At 49.7% G+C, this 14,972-nt stretch overlaps 1 protein-coding gene across 1 annotated transcript in view; it reads left to right on the top strand.

The window, feature by feature from the left end:
- Positions 1 to 14,972, top strand: part of CSMD2 (CUB and Sushi multiple domains 2) — a 594,848-nt gene that overhangs the window by 424,259 nt on the left and 155,617 nt on the right. Inside the window, exons 23-25 of the mRNA XM_027615123.2 lie at positions 897 to 1,053; positions 2,797 to 2,988; positions 7,947 to 8,073. Coding sequence (XP_027470924.1) covers positions 897 to 1,053; positions 2,797 to 2,988; positions 7,947 to 8,073 — 476 coding nt within the window. The remainder of the gene's footprint in view (positions 1 to 896; positions 1,054 to 2,796; positions 2,989 to 7,946; positions 8,074 to 14,972) is intronic.

Raw genomic sequence — 14,972 nt, 5'->3', positions numbered from 1 at the left:
CAATTTGCTGACAGCTGGCATCACATCGTGCGCCATGCACAAATATTCATCACCCACCCATAGATCCCATCTTTGATATTTACCAGAGCACCAGGGGGGTCCTCCACTCAATCACAACTTCTGTTGTTATTTGTACAATTATCTGGAAAGGAGCAGCAACCTCAGAACCTGGGGAGCCAGTTCATTATTCTGATGATTGTTGTCTTTGCTAGTGCTCAGAAGTTCAGGGGACAGATGGGCATTGGGGAAGCCAGATGCCTGCACGATTCCACCCCTGGCAAGCCCAGCAGGCCCTTGCTGGAGCCCTCATTTTAGGAGGGAAGGGTGAGCTTGGGGAAAGGAAAGGCACCATGACACACTGGTCATTTTTACTCTGTGCTGCTGGATCCCGGGGGCCATGTCTAGAAGAGTAGTCAAGACAGGCCACTGCCACAGTGCGGTGGGGTTAGGCAGAAGGACAGTTGTCTCATCTGGAAGTTTAGCAATGCAGAGCTGTCGAACGCTCTCCGTGTGCCTGTCTGCAGAGACAGATGGCTTGGGCCTTCTGGCGGCCCCATCCTGACCTCCCCAGGCTGCTGAAGAGTAAGCTGGTGCCATCTCGGGGTTGGGGGACAGAGCAGAGCTCCACTGGAAAGGTTAGAACAGCAAGCAGTTCCTAGAGACCGGATTCACACTGAGATGGGCTGGGCACAGAATGGCACCGAGTAGAGATGGGAGGGGCTGATCACTCTCTCCGTCGCTGGCTCCCGGTGCCATCTTCCCTGAGTCTGATGCTCGCGGCCCCTCCAACAGTAAGCATTGGTGCTAAAGTCTGGGAACATAGGCTATGGGATGAAAAGCTGTTATTCAAAATAAGGCCATGCTGACATCAGGTCGGGGGTCTCTCGTACATCCAGGTCTACGACGGCAACAACAACTCCGCCCGTTTGCTGGGGGTGTTCAGCCGTTCGGAGATGGTGGGGGTGACTTTGAACAGCACATCCAGCAGTCTGTGGCTTGATTTCATCACTGACGCTGAGAACACCAGCAAGGGCTTTGAGCTGCAATTTTCCAGTAAGTCCTTCTTGCATCAGAGTGGACAATGAAGTCAAGCTTTCCCTGGTCCCCCAAACAGGGAGGTCGGGCTTCAGGACGTCACCCCTCATTTAAGAGGTTCGGTTTTCTCTGACTGGTGCATGCTGAGCGGACTGTTTCCTCTGAGACCTTGTGCCTTTGCTCTGGGTAAGCAGCCACTTGGCATCCACTCTAAGGTTTACATCTCTGGTTAACTGAGAGTCACGCACACCTGTTACTCACTTATACCTCCAAAATATAAACACTGAGGCTTTTAACTAAAGCAACCAAACAAAGCCTTTCCTAATCACGGCATTTAAAAAATAAGGTTCGGCTACAGCCAGATGTAAAACATGCAAACGCTAATGTGTAATTATGTTCTTTTGCACTACTCCCTAAAGACTTCAATCTTGATTCTTTCCCTTTTTCGTGGTCTTAGCTTTCCCGAGATTTCAAAAACGGAAAGCACCCAGATTTGTGCACAGCCCCAGGGTACTTGGGATTACATCTCCACACCTGGGCTTCACAGCCCTTGTGTTCATTGATTTGAGCTCCTGTACTTGCCCAGGAGATGCCAAGAAATGTGCTTTTCTAGGTTGTTTTAAAACCCAATGAGCATCCATCAGCTGATAAATGGCTAAACAAAATATGATATACCCATCCGTACAATGGAATGTTATTCAGCTGTCAAAAAGGAATGAAGCGCTGATCCATGCAACACCATGGATGAGCCTTGAAAACACTGCTGAGTGAAGGAAGCCAATCACAAAGGCCACGTGTTATATGATCTATTTATATGAACTGTCCGGAGTAGGCACATCCATAGAGACAGAGAGGAAATTTTGGTTGCCAAGGGCAAGGGGGGGGGGGTGTGTATAGGGTTTCTCTAGAAGTGATGAAAAGACCCTGAAGTTGATTGTGAAGATAGTTGCACACCTCTGCGAATATACTAAAAGACAGTGCATCAAACACTTCAGATGGGTGAGTGTTCCATATGTGAATTCTATCTCAATAAAGCTGTAAGAAAACCAGTGAATCCAACCAAGATTCCTCTTACCTGGGCTCTAGGCCATCTGGCCTAAGGGTCTGTGCCTGGTATAGCAGGCCCATCAGGGGAAGAGGATTGAATAAAGTGGCATGCGAGTTCCATCTCCATCGTCTAAGAATGTGTGACTTTGGAACCATTTATTAAACCAGGCCAGTGTTCTCGGTCATTACCCCTCCCTACAAGACCGCTGTGGATAAGGAACGTGAAGCGCCCTATAGCAGGTGCTCTGTGGAGACGTTCTGCATAAGCCTTCCCCAGCCTTTCTCAATAGACTGTATTTAAACAGGACGTAATTGAACTCTGAAACATGCATTTGAAGTGACGTTTCCCTATTACAAGATCCCATCAGAATGTCTCAGCGAGCCAGATGGAAAGAGCAGCCCTGCTAACAAAACGCTCTGGGGGTCAAACAAAGGAAATAGAAAACCCAGACCCTGTGTCTGAAAACTATTAAAAGCTGTCCTGGGAGAAAGAGCTGAAGCCATTTCCACGCCACAGCTGGGAGCGAATCCTGCACGCTGCACCTCTCCTGAGCACAGCCATGTGGGGCCCACCCGAGCAGTGAGGCCGGCAGAAGCCAGGGGCACATGCCTGGTGGCTTCCGTGAGGACGTGGGCTTCACACTGAGGGAGGAAAGGGCGTGTGGCTTCTGCCACGCTGGGTCTTGCTTACCCTCTCTCTCCTCTCTTCGGCAGGTTTTGAACTCATCAAATGTGAGGATCCAGGAACTCCCCAGTTTGGCTACAAGGTTCAGGATGGAGGCCATTTTGCAGGAAGCTCTGTGTCCTTCAGCTGTGACCCTGGATACAGCCTGCGGGGCAGTGAGGAGCTGCTGTGTCTGAGTGGGGAGCGCAGGACCTGGGACCGGCCTCTCCCCACCTGTGTTGGTAGGAGGCCTCTTGCTCTTCGAGTGACCACTCGGGCCCCCCTTCCAAGTCCCAGGCTCCCAGCTCTGGTCTCGAGAAGGCTCTCCCGTTGGACCCCACGCTCCAGCACCTTGGGGCTGCCTAACTGGACTGAGCGTCGCTGTTCACAGGAGCCAACACTCGCCCTGCCCCCCTTCACACCTCATTACGCCCATGCAGCAGCACACTCAGGCGGGGGGCTTGCCTCTGTCACATGTTGAGCCAAGTGGGACCACAGCCAAGTCATGCCCTCAGAATTGTAATGCTGGTGACAGAGAAAAGGGGGGAGCGTCAAGTAGGAAGAGGTGGAGCACTTGCCTGGGTTCCAAGGGTTCCTGCAGCACCCAGACTCAAACAAGCCTCCGACTCCCTCTGGGCCTCAGTTTCCCCATAGGCAAAATGGGGCTTATGCCCCCTTTTCTGGGGGAAGTTGGAAGAAAGAGTAAGATAATGAGCAAGCATCTATCTCATTCTTGAGAAAGAATATAATAATGAACCAGCACCTTCTTAAGCCTGCGGTGCTTCCAGAATGTCAGCAGAGGCTCTCTCTAAGCTTTCTCCATGTGTCATAGGATGAGAGAAGCCTGGTCCACATCAGGAGTATGAAGTAGGCAGAATCTGTCATGCCGTCGGTCTGGCCTTTTCCTCTCTCACCACCCACCTCACTGCATCTCTTACCCTCCCTGCTGATCAAGATTCCCACCACCCTGCTTTGTCCTGCTTCCCCATTGCCAAACACCAGGCCTTTCCCTCCATCCCCTTCCCCTGGTGCCACAACCTCAGCATGTTTGCTGTACAGCACCGGCTAATCTTATAAGAACAAAACATCCACTGGGAAAACATTTAAGTACCTACCAAGCGCCACACACCAGAATTGGTGCAGTTATATGTTTGGGTATGTGCAGAAGCAGAGAAATAAAAAAAAGAAAGAATAAAGCATTTTCCCCTGCCCTTTGGGAGCCTATAGCCTAGCAAGGCAAATAGACACATGAACAGATAATTATAATACAAGATAAGCACCATGCAGACTTATGGGCAAAGTGTTGGGGAAACATGAGGAAAGGAAGGGTAAGAATTTACCAGCAGGAGGGGAGGATGGGGGCTGGGCTTCTAGCCTGAGCATGTATGAGGGCTGGAGGGGTGAACCAGCATGGTGGGCAGTGGTAATAACCAATATTCTTTTCCCCTAGACAGCTCCATGTTAACAGGATCTTCAACACTGTTACAGAACAGAGGGCCTGAAGGAGAGGATTTAAGCTTGACAGTGGACAAACCAGCATGGCGACCTCTAAGTAGCTTAGAGAGTCTTCCCCTCCCTCTGAGCTTAAGATCAGCTCAGTCTGCAGGCATGCCCCATCCCTTTCTCCCTGCATCCCTGTTTTTATCCCCTGCTTTCATTCATGTGCCAGGCCCTATGCTGGGCACTAGGAACCCTGACAAGGGCAGATCCCAGGCCAGCGAGGGGGGCACATGCATAGAGATGACAGTGTAATACCACAGGAAAGCTAGAGCAAGTGAAATAGGAAGGAGATGATTCACGTTACAAGACAGTTACGTGCTTTGCAGGAAGGATTCACTGTGAGGTTCTTTTGAATATCAAATGTGCCAGTTGGGCTGAACTTAGCAGATCCACTCAAGCAGTGCTAGTAAGGGTACTTAGATTTTGAACTTCGGGGGTCTTCCCCACTGAGACTCCCTCAGGCCCCACATAGAGGAGTGAAGCTGTGTATCTGGGGTGGCAGGTGTATATTTTTACATATGTCATGTTGTGGTGGACTTTATCACAGTCTAGCAGTAATGACCACTGTAGCTTAAAACATCCCAAGGCTTTCTTCGTTGTTGAGTGGACACTGCAGCCCAAATGAAGCAGCCAAGACTCTAAGGATGGGAAGAAAGGCAAAGAGAAGAAAGAGTAGAGTCTTCTGGTCTTATCAATGCATCTGCAGCTTGCTGGCCTCTGGGCTCCTCCCACCCACGTGCCAGCCCCCAGATGTTAGGTCCGGGAGGAAAGGAACAGTAGTGTCCGTAAGGAAGAGCACCCCCATGCTGCCTCCAAACACTCACCTTTAGGGGAACAGGAGGGGCTTCTCCATCTGGAATGTGGAAGGAAGCTCTAGCCAAGGGCACGGATCATGTTCTGCCACCTCTCCACTACCACCATTATTTGTGGGGCCAGATAGGCTTCTTTCCCCCAGCTCACGGTCCGTCCTCTTGCGCACACTCACTCTTCAACATGGCCCATTCAGCCCTGAGTCCTTCAAGCACCTCCTGTCCCAACAGCACACTGAGGGGACTCGTGACGAGGCAGGAGCACAGGACCCGGGCTCAGGACAGTGCCTCCTTTCTGACCCTGCCATAACACTCCCCTCTGAAGCCATGGGGCTCTTGAGATGCTTAACGAAGGTGAAGGCCACTTTCTACCTGCGACCTTGATCCCATCTTCTTCAGTTTCTTCTAAGGATTTTGCTCAATCATCCCCTTTCCTAAAAAACTCCGCAATAAATCTCCTGCTCTTCATTTTCACTCATGCTCCCTTGACTCAGACCCTTATAGCAATTTTCCTGGGAAGCAGTAAGTGTCGCCTATTCATCTGATCCTCCATGTATCTCCCCATTCAGTAAACACTAAAACGTCTGTGACATGCCAAGCACTACAGCGGCACGGGGTGTGCAAATAGTAGGATGAGGTCCCTGCTGCCAAGGTGTTTGGAGTCTTGAGAAGGAGACTGACGTGACTGTCACACGGTACACGTGTTGTGATAAAAACCTGCTCGTGTTATAATAGAGACACAAGGGAGGACAGTGGCAACTCTACCTGGGAGGGGAGAGGCCACGAAAGGTTCCCCAGGGAAGATGTTTTCAGGCTGTCAGTCCGTGTGGAGGCATGGAGAGGCCTCGTGTTCCTGGCTCATAGCATTCATGAGGCTTGACTGGACTGAGGGCTGTCGGGAAGGGGCCCAAGAGGCCAAAGGGAGCCCGTCTGGGCCTTGGACTTCATTCCAGGAAGGAAGGTTTGAAGCAAGCAGTGACCCAGTCAGTTTGCATTCTAGAAAGATCCATCTCGTGGCACTGCTGGGAGGAGAGTGGGCAACTGTGCCACCCTAGAGATGGCCAGGGCCTAGGCCAAGGCTCTAGCAATGGGGCCGAGGGGCATCGATGTAACAGACACCCCAGGGGTTCGGGGGCTGTGTCTCAGAGGCAGATCAGACGGGGGGGAAGAAGGCCAGAGGATCAGCAGCTTCTGACCTGGGTGACTAGGTGCTCCAGCGGGGCGTGTAGACCTCTGCACTGGTCCCCTGCCTCCAGTTCCTCCTTTCCCGTCCCTCCATGCCCTTCAGGCTGCTCCCAGAGTGTGTAAAGTTCACTAGCATGTAAGGTGACCGGTTCTTCCCCAACAGAGTACATAGACACTAGCCTCATGCACAGCACCCTTGGACGTCTGACGCTGGGCCAGCTTCACAGCCCTGTCTCCCACCCCCATCTCCTCCCCTAGCCCCCGTCCACCACGCTGTTGCCCATCGCCAGGACATCTGCCTTTTCTCCTCTCTCCTGCTGTGCCCCCTACCCCACCCCTGCCACCCAACCAGCCCAATCCACTCCTGCTCCTCCTTCACAACTGCCCCACCCCATGTGAGGGGAAGTAGTCACTTCTCCTCTGAGCTGTCACCTACCACCAGTGTGCCTCTGTTGGGACCCGCGGTGGCTGTCTCCTCCTCTAGACCGTTAGCTCTCGGGAGGAAAGATGCAGTGTCTTGCTTGCCTCCACATTCCTGGCACCCCACACAGGCCCCGTGGCTGAAGGCACAGGTTCAAGTGTCTTGCACATGGCCAGGGAGGCTTCAAGGAGTTTGGGCGCAGAGTAGGCTGTCAGCCATCCACCCAGGGACCTTTGTAAAAATGGCTTTATTGAGATACAATTCACGTCCCATACACTTCACCCCTTTAAAGTGTACAATTCAGGTCTTTTTGGTCTATTCCCAGGGCTTTGCAACTGTCACCACGTGGGATTTTTGAACATCTTGTCCACCCAAAGAAGCCCTGCACCCATTAGCAATCCCTCCCACCTGCCCACTCCCTCCAGGCCCTGGCTACCTCCACTGTACTTTCTGTCTCTATAGATTGTTCTGTCCTAGACATTTTATATAAACCGAATCATATGATACATGGCCTTTTGAGTCTGACTTCTTTAACTTAGCATCATGTTTTCAAGTCCATTCCTGTTGTAGCAGGTACAAGTCCTTCACCCTTTTTTACGATCAAATACTATTCCATTGTATGGATTACACCATATTTGTCTACCCATCCATCGGCTGATGGACATCTGGGTTGTTTCCATCTTTAGGCTGTTATGCATCATAGTGCTGTGAGCATTTTTGTGTGAACATATGCTTTCATTCTCCTGGGTCTGTGCTACTCGTGGAATTGCAGGGTCCTATGGTGACTACGTGCAACATTTTGAGGAACTGTGAACCCGTTTCCCAAAGCAGCTGCGCCCTGTTGCCTTCCTACCAGCACACGCGTATGGGTCCCAGTTTCTCCACATCCTCACCGACACTTTTCCTGTCTGGCTTTTTGACTGCAGCCATCCTTGTGGACATGAGGCACGCCTCACTGTGGTTTTCATTCGCATTTCCCTGATGACTAATGACGTTGAGCAGCTTTCCACGTGCTCGCTGGCCATTTGCATACCTTCTTTGAAGAAATGTCTGTTCAGATGCTTTGCCCATTGTTTAATCGGGCTGTTTACCTTTTCATTGTTAAGTTGTAGGGGTTCTTTGTAGATTGTGGATACAAGTTCCATCTGGGGGCCTTTCTGTATGCCGTGTTCAGTCACCTGGAGGGAACAAGAGGGGCTTGGGCACACTGACAGGAGGAGCCACTGAGTCACTGCTGGCCATGCAGGCCACCCCATAAAGCTCACTTTTTTGGGATTTCTTTCAGCTGAGTGTGGAGGGACAGTGAAAGGAGAAGTGTCGGGGCAGGTGCTATCACCCGGGTATCCGGCTCCCTATGAACACAATCTCAACTGCATCTGGACCATCGAGGCTGATGCTGGTTGCACCATCAGGTAAGTGTCATGGCTGACAAAGTCACCGCATCGTCGCTGGACCACTCAGCCAGTGGCTGGCCCTGCCCACCTCACCTGGGGGCCCTTGTGATCAGCAGTGGTCGCTGTGACCCCAGGCTCGGGCTGGGGCCCGTGGAAAACCTGGAGAGGCCAGTCTGGGCCTCACAGGGCTGCTGTCCAGGTTCAGACAACTCTGGTCTCGATGGCACAGTCATGGAAGAGTAGCTGAGGGCAGAGCTGGAGGTCATACAGACCCCAGCAGGAATCCCAGCCCTGCCACCTGCTGTTTGCAAGACTTTGGGCACAGTCTTTATTTGCTATTACAGTAGCAGCGTCTCGGGGGAAAGCACTAAATGGGACAGCAACACGCCCAGCATCGTACTGGGAACATAGTAAATTCCTAGGAACACTTCTGTGGTTATTTCTCGAACAGTAGTGTCTGCTCAGAGCGGTATGATCCCAGATTGTTTCCTGTTCTCAGTCTGCGTGTCCTCATCTGTAAAGTGAGGGCAAAAAATGCTGGTGTTTGAGGGTTGCAGAGGGAGTAATTACAAAAGCGCAGCAGTATCTGATACTTCATACACACTCCCTCAAAATATAACTTCCTTTCCATACTAGCATCTGACCAGCAGGATTTATTTCTGAGGGTTCCAGAAAGTCAGAGAAGAAAGGAACATCACCATTTGCCCAGCACAGGGCCTGGCACATCTATCCTCTTATCAGTTATTCACTAATAGTAAGTACTAATAATAAATAGACATTGCTCTTGGTCCCATGTTATAGATGAGAACACTGAGATCCCAAGGGAATGCATAGTGTGTCTCAGTTCGCACAGTGAGTCGCACGGAAAGCTGGACTGTGAACCCAGGTTTTTCTGAATCTTCGCACTATTCACACTGCTGGCAAAGCTGGGCCTTGCTTGAGCTGTGGTTCAGAAGAGCTGTGAGGAAAGGAGCAGGTTGGGGTGACAGGATGAGCAGAGGTCTGGAAGGAGGATCGAAAAGGCAATTGGAGAGGAGACAGAGTCTGGCTGGAGAGGGGGAGGCATAAGGAAAAGGAATGAGAGGTAGAGAGGGTTGAAGTATGGCATGGTCATGGAAGATCTTAAATGCCAGCAGAATAGAGGGAGCCATGGTAGGTTCTTGAGCAGGGTTGTCCCACCAGGGTCGTTTACAGTGGAGAGAGCTCACGGGAAGAAAACTGGTCAAAAGTCTATCGCAGTGACCCAGGAATGAAATGTTGAGGATTTGCAATAGTGGGGAGCCAAGGCAAGGAGAAGTGTAGCTAGAGAAGATTCTGCCCTAGAGAGTTTTCAGTTAAAGGGAATGGATGGAATGGATACCTTGCTGCAAGAGATACAGACATTGTGTTTTTGCTGCTGTACACAGACGGGTCCTTAGACGCAGTTCAATTACAATTAAATAAATGCATTAAGTGTTTGCTATGTGCACGTTTTTGAGCCAAGCCCTGTGCAAAATGAGGTCAGCAGAGCTCTTAGGGGTTTTGCACTATTGGGGGGACAAGTTAAATATACAAATTCATCCTGCACACTGCTGCTGGAGTAAGCTTCTGGAAGCACACCTGACCAGCTCACCTGCTAATTAGAAACCTTCCATGACACCCACGCTCACAGAAGCCAAACATCTTATCCTTGTTTTCAAGGCCTTCGTGACCTCAACCTACCTGCCCAACCTTATTTCCCACCCCTTCACTCCAGGGACACTCCGGCAGAGCTGAGTGACGGGTGGCTCCTGTGCATGTCCACGCTCATGGCCTCGCTCTGTGCTTCTGTTTCCACTCAGCCCTCCCTGCAATGCCCTCCTCCCTCCAAAGGCTTACATCTGAAATTCCCCATCCCTCAAAGTCAAGACCCCGGAAGTCTTCTGATCCCCTGTCTCGGACTCCTAGGTGTCATGTCCCCCTCTTTTGAACTCCCATTGCCCATGACCTGCATTTCCCTTATGACACTGACCACTTTCATCCTCTCTTTGTGCTCCTGCCATAGCTGCCCGGCCAGAGCTGTGGTCTCTGCCCGGTTCATTTCAGCAAGTTTGCTGGCTCTCAGCACAGTGCTCTCAGCACCTGGCTACACAAGTGTCCAGTGCTGAGTGAATGAATGAATGAATGAATGAATGAATGAATGAAGCAGGACTCGGGTCCAAAAGGGGATCATATGACTAGTAGATCCATGATAGTCCCTCAGTAAGTGTTAAGTGAGCAATGAGTGAATCGGGAGCATAACGACTCTTCCACGGTAATGTGCCTGTATGCAAATCAGGAGGCTTTCCTGCTTCCCTACCTTGGAGCATCGCTCACTCATTCATTCATTGATTCATGTAACACCCACCTGTCTGTTGAACATGTGGCGTTGTCTGGGCGAGGTGCTGGCGTCGCATACGTGATCGAGACCCGGGCACCCAGGTTGTCAAAGGGGAGACGTGTGCATACACACTGGGAGGTGGAAGGATAGGGAGGGGCAGAGAGCAAAAGGCAGGACAGAAGGCCAGAGATGCTCTCCTGGCAAAGGTGACACAAGAGCTGAAGGATGGAGAGGACGTTGCCAGGGAGCCAGGAGGAAGGTCGGCCGGAGGGGAAATGACACAGTGTGGTCAGGCACAAGGCCCGGAGCATCAGCTGTGATCTAGTAGCAAGGGGCAGCAGCGGGAGGTAAAGCTGATGGAGCGGGCTGTGGCCAGAGGGTCAAAGTCGAGGACTGGGTTTGGACCCATCCTGGCCCGAGACGCTGGGTTTGGACCCATCCTGGCAGCCTCATGGAGAACGGGGCAGCCTGGGGCAGGGAGTCCGAGGAGCAGGCTGCCCCAGATTGTAGTCGGGATGCGGAGCCGGAACCCGGGCAGTCGTAGTAGGGGTGTCCAGGAAGGGAAAAATTCAGGAAACCCTGAAGTGGTCACACAAGTGGTCTCACTCTCCTCAGTAAATAGGGAAAGTGCGGTTTCTTCTGTTTCCCTGGGTTTTGTTGCATAACACACAATGTGTAACATACACGGAAAAGTTGAAAGAACAGCACACGAGCACCTGCACACCTACCACCTAGACTCAGCCATTATGAATATTTTGCCATATTTGCATTCTCTCTTATTTCCTTTTTGCTGAATCACTCAAGAGTACATTGTGGACTCTAGTCCTAAGTACTTGGGCAAGCATCTTCTCAAGCGGAGGATGTGCTCCTCCACGACAGAGTGACATTAGCATACCCGAGACAGGCAGCGTCATCCCCAGAAGGAAGGTTTAAGACAAGGGCCAGAGGAGAGCAGAGGGACCTAGGAGCCGCTGACAGGCGAGCACAAGAAATCGATGATGGAATTTCTGGGCAGGGGTGAGGACCATTGTCACTTATGGGAACGGTGAGCATGGGGTGAGCCAGAAGGGAGCCAGGAGGACCCCTTCATGGCGCTCAGGAAGAGACGGTCAGGACAGGGCCACCAACTGCCCTCTGCAGGGTGACGCAGCAAGGACTATAAAGTCGTGGGGCCTGCTGAACGTGTGTGCGAGGCCCCCACACGGGGAACAGCGGGCAGAAGGTGAAGGGAGCTTCCGTCCTCCCTCTGGAAGGTTCTGGCAGCCTCACAGCCTCAAAGGAGCTGATGCCAAGGGAGCAGAAGGGGGCTTCCAGCTGCACTGAGAGCAGCCGAAAGATGGAGATGAGCCCCAGGACACCTTTCCCTTTCTCGCTCAGTGCCCCAACCCAGCTGGCCTTCCCAGACAGTGTGTGTGGTGTCCACACGCACACCTATGCTCATGCCTGATCTCTCTCTCTCTCTCCTTCTCCCTCCTTCTCCCTCCTTCCCTGGTTCTCTCTCTCCCTCTTTCTCCCCTTCAGTACCCCCCACACCCCTCACTTCAATAGCCAGCAGCAGAGTTAAGGGAATTCATGATTAGACCTAATTAAGACAAACACAAAAAGCCCCGTTTGTGTTTGAGTCCTTATTCAGAGTAAGATCTATTATTTTTTTAAAGGGGAATATCTTTATAGAATGTTTCTATATTTTAAAAATATACACTTGTTTTAAAAACTCAGAATGCAAACAATAAAGACATTTGTAGAGATCAAAAGTCCCCTTAATCTTACTCTGGTTTCCTCCACACACCCCCACAGAAGATAACCCTTGAGATCTGTTTGTTCTACTTGCTCAGCAATACATAGACCAAGCAGTTGCGGCAAACATGGTTTCTAAAGCAAGATCATCTCTATGCATGGCTCAGTGACTTGCTTTTGATTTACTGTTTAATCCTCTATCATCATATTATTATGTCAATATGTATAGATCAGCCTTATCCTGTTTGATGGCTACAGAGGATTCTGTTGTAGGCACAACCGTAATTTATTTTTCTACTCCCCTATTAATAAAGTAAATATTTTCAGTTTTTCACTCCAGTGAACATCCTTATACATGAATCTTTGAACAGTTGTCCAATTATTTCCTTAGGATATGTTCTTAGAAGGCAAATTTTAATATATGACCTCAGATTTCCCTCTTGTTACTGCAGCAATTTACACATCCACCAAAAGCCTGCCTCCCCACACAAAATCATTAGCTGTTGTCAACCCTGTCAGTGTCTATCCGTTTGACGAACAAAATGATATCTAATTGTCTTTGCTGCTTCCAGTTCTTAGTATATTTTTCTTTGGGGAGTTGTTTTTTTTTTTTTTTTTTCCTTACAGAGTGCTCAACTGGGTTGATTTTTAGATAGTCTGTCATTTCAGTTTAGATTTCCTTTTAACCTGAGGATTTAAATTTCTTTAAAAACATACTAATTGATTATATATATTTTGTATAATCTTTTTTGTCATTTTTACCACATTGTGCCCTTTTTACCTCTGGGATTTTTGTCTTCTTCATGTTCCATGTATATTTGAAAAAAGTGAAAAGAGCACAGGGTTTTATATATTTCTTTTCCATCAACATATTATGCTTTTTTTCAAACAAAACAGGCGATGCTTCTTTATTGCTTTCTTTCGTTTTTAACTCTTGCTATTGTTAGCTGATTTAATTTAATTGGTTTTGTTTTTTCCCCTAGTTATTTGAAAGTTCTCTATCCTATTTTTTTTATTCTGCCAGTGATCTTGTGTTTAATTCTGTTTTCAACAGCATTTATCTTGTTCTCCCTTATTTTGGAAATCTTGTTTTCATTTTTATTTTAAGGAAACTGCTCTTTTGTTTTGTTTTGTTTTCGGGTTGCTCTTGACAGCTTACTTTTGTTTTTTGTTTTTTTTTTTTTTTTGATGTATTGTCATTTTGCATCTCCCTGAGAATACTATTTATGTTTTGTTTTACAATGTCTCCTATTTTTTCCTGCATTTACTGCATTTTGCAGTTGGGCCATTTTGTCTGATCGGTCAGGTGGATTCCTCTGAGGAGCTACTTCTCTTTCCATCCCAGGAGTTTTGTTCATTCAGGATCAAGTTGTAGCTCAGAGCTGGACTCCGGCACCAGACTGCCCACCACTCTCACCAGCTGTGCAGCTTGGGAAGATCTTGAAGCAGGTGCTCCAGGCCTCTGTTCTCTTATCTGTAAAATGGTGATTTAAGATGGTACCTACCACCTAAGGTTGCTATGAGGATAAGTGAGTTAACTTATCTAAACACTCAGAACAGTGCCTGGCATGGAATTCCCAAGTGATGAGAACTCCCTCCTGGGGCTGGGTAAGTGGTTGTTCATTTTACCCAGATGGGACATCCCCTAAGCACAGCAGGCTATAAGTCACCCCTGAGCGTCGCAGGTGGTGGGTGCCATGCTGTTGGTGGGAGCAGGTGTCAAGCAAGCTGCCCCTTGGTGTGCCAGATGGAATGAGAAGTGGGAAAGCCCACAGGCCAGTCCATGAGACCATTCCCAGGGGCACAGACAGGACAAAGCTTGCAGATGCCTCTCCTTACCCCGCCCCAAACCCATCCAAGCACTGGAGGTGATCAGAGGGATCTGTGGTCAACCTCACCCCACAAGCCAGGCAATGATAATCCCTGGCCAAAAGTGCCCAGGAGGGACAGTGGGGAGCTTCAGGGATCACACTCAGCCCTGGGTGGCGTCCAGGCAGGAAAATGGGCCCTTCTTGGATGTGTGTGACAAGCATGGGCTGACAGTCAGATTCTGCCCTTGAACACAGGGGGCGTCTGCAGCCTTTGGCAGGTGCTTTTCCCCTGAGTGCAAAGAATGGGACAGGCTGGCCAATGAACTCTATCCAGGCCTGGCAGCTAACAGCTGGAGAGCAGACAGTGATCTGTACCCTCCATGTCACTCTTTCCTGTGCGGTCAGTACATAGAACATGGAAGTTTCATCCCCTACGGATGAGACCTCTTCTCAGTTTCCAATGTTGGCCTAGAGTTTTCCCTATTATAATCAGTGGACCAGCTCAGAGGAAAATTAGAGAGGAGAGGGAGGCAAAGCCTTCTGCTCTTTGTCCTCCCCTCTACATAATATTTATCAAACACATACAGCATATCATATTCTTGATAGGTTATTACTGTCCCCATTTTACAGATGACACCATTGAGGCCCTGGAAGGGGGACTGTCTCACAGTTACCCAGGGATATGGGTTTCAGACCTGTTCTGTCTAGCTCCAGGCTTTTCTCTCCCCTGTCTGTCATTCTGACCCTGGTTTAGTTCCATTTAACAAAACATGCATTGAACACTTTCTCTGTGTCAGAGACTGTGCAATGGGAAACACAAGAATTAGACTAAGGCCGATCTTTGTCTTCCAGGGGCTCACATTCTATGAAGGAAATAGTCAAACAAGTCCCTCCAAGACAAAGTAGATACTGTAAGTGAGTGCAAGCCAAGTTCAGTAATAGAGAAGAGAGAGAGAGAAGGCCTGCCTGCGGGCATCAAGGCAAACATTCCAACTGAGGGGAGAGTGAAGGCACGAACAGAGGGCAAAATG

This window comes from Zalophus californianus, chromosome 4 (assembly GCF_009762305.2).
Source record: "Zalophus californianus isolate mZalCal1 chromosome 4, mZalCal1.pri.v2, whole genome shotgun sequence".
Taxonomy (NCBI): Eukaryota; Metazoa; Chordata; class Mammalia; order Carnivora; family Otariidae; genus Zalophus; species Zalophus californianus.
This window is presented reverse-complemented; position numbering and strand designations above follow the sequence as displayed.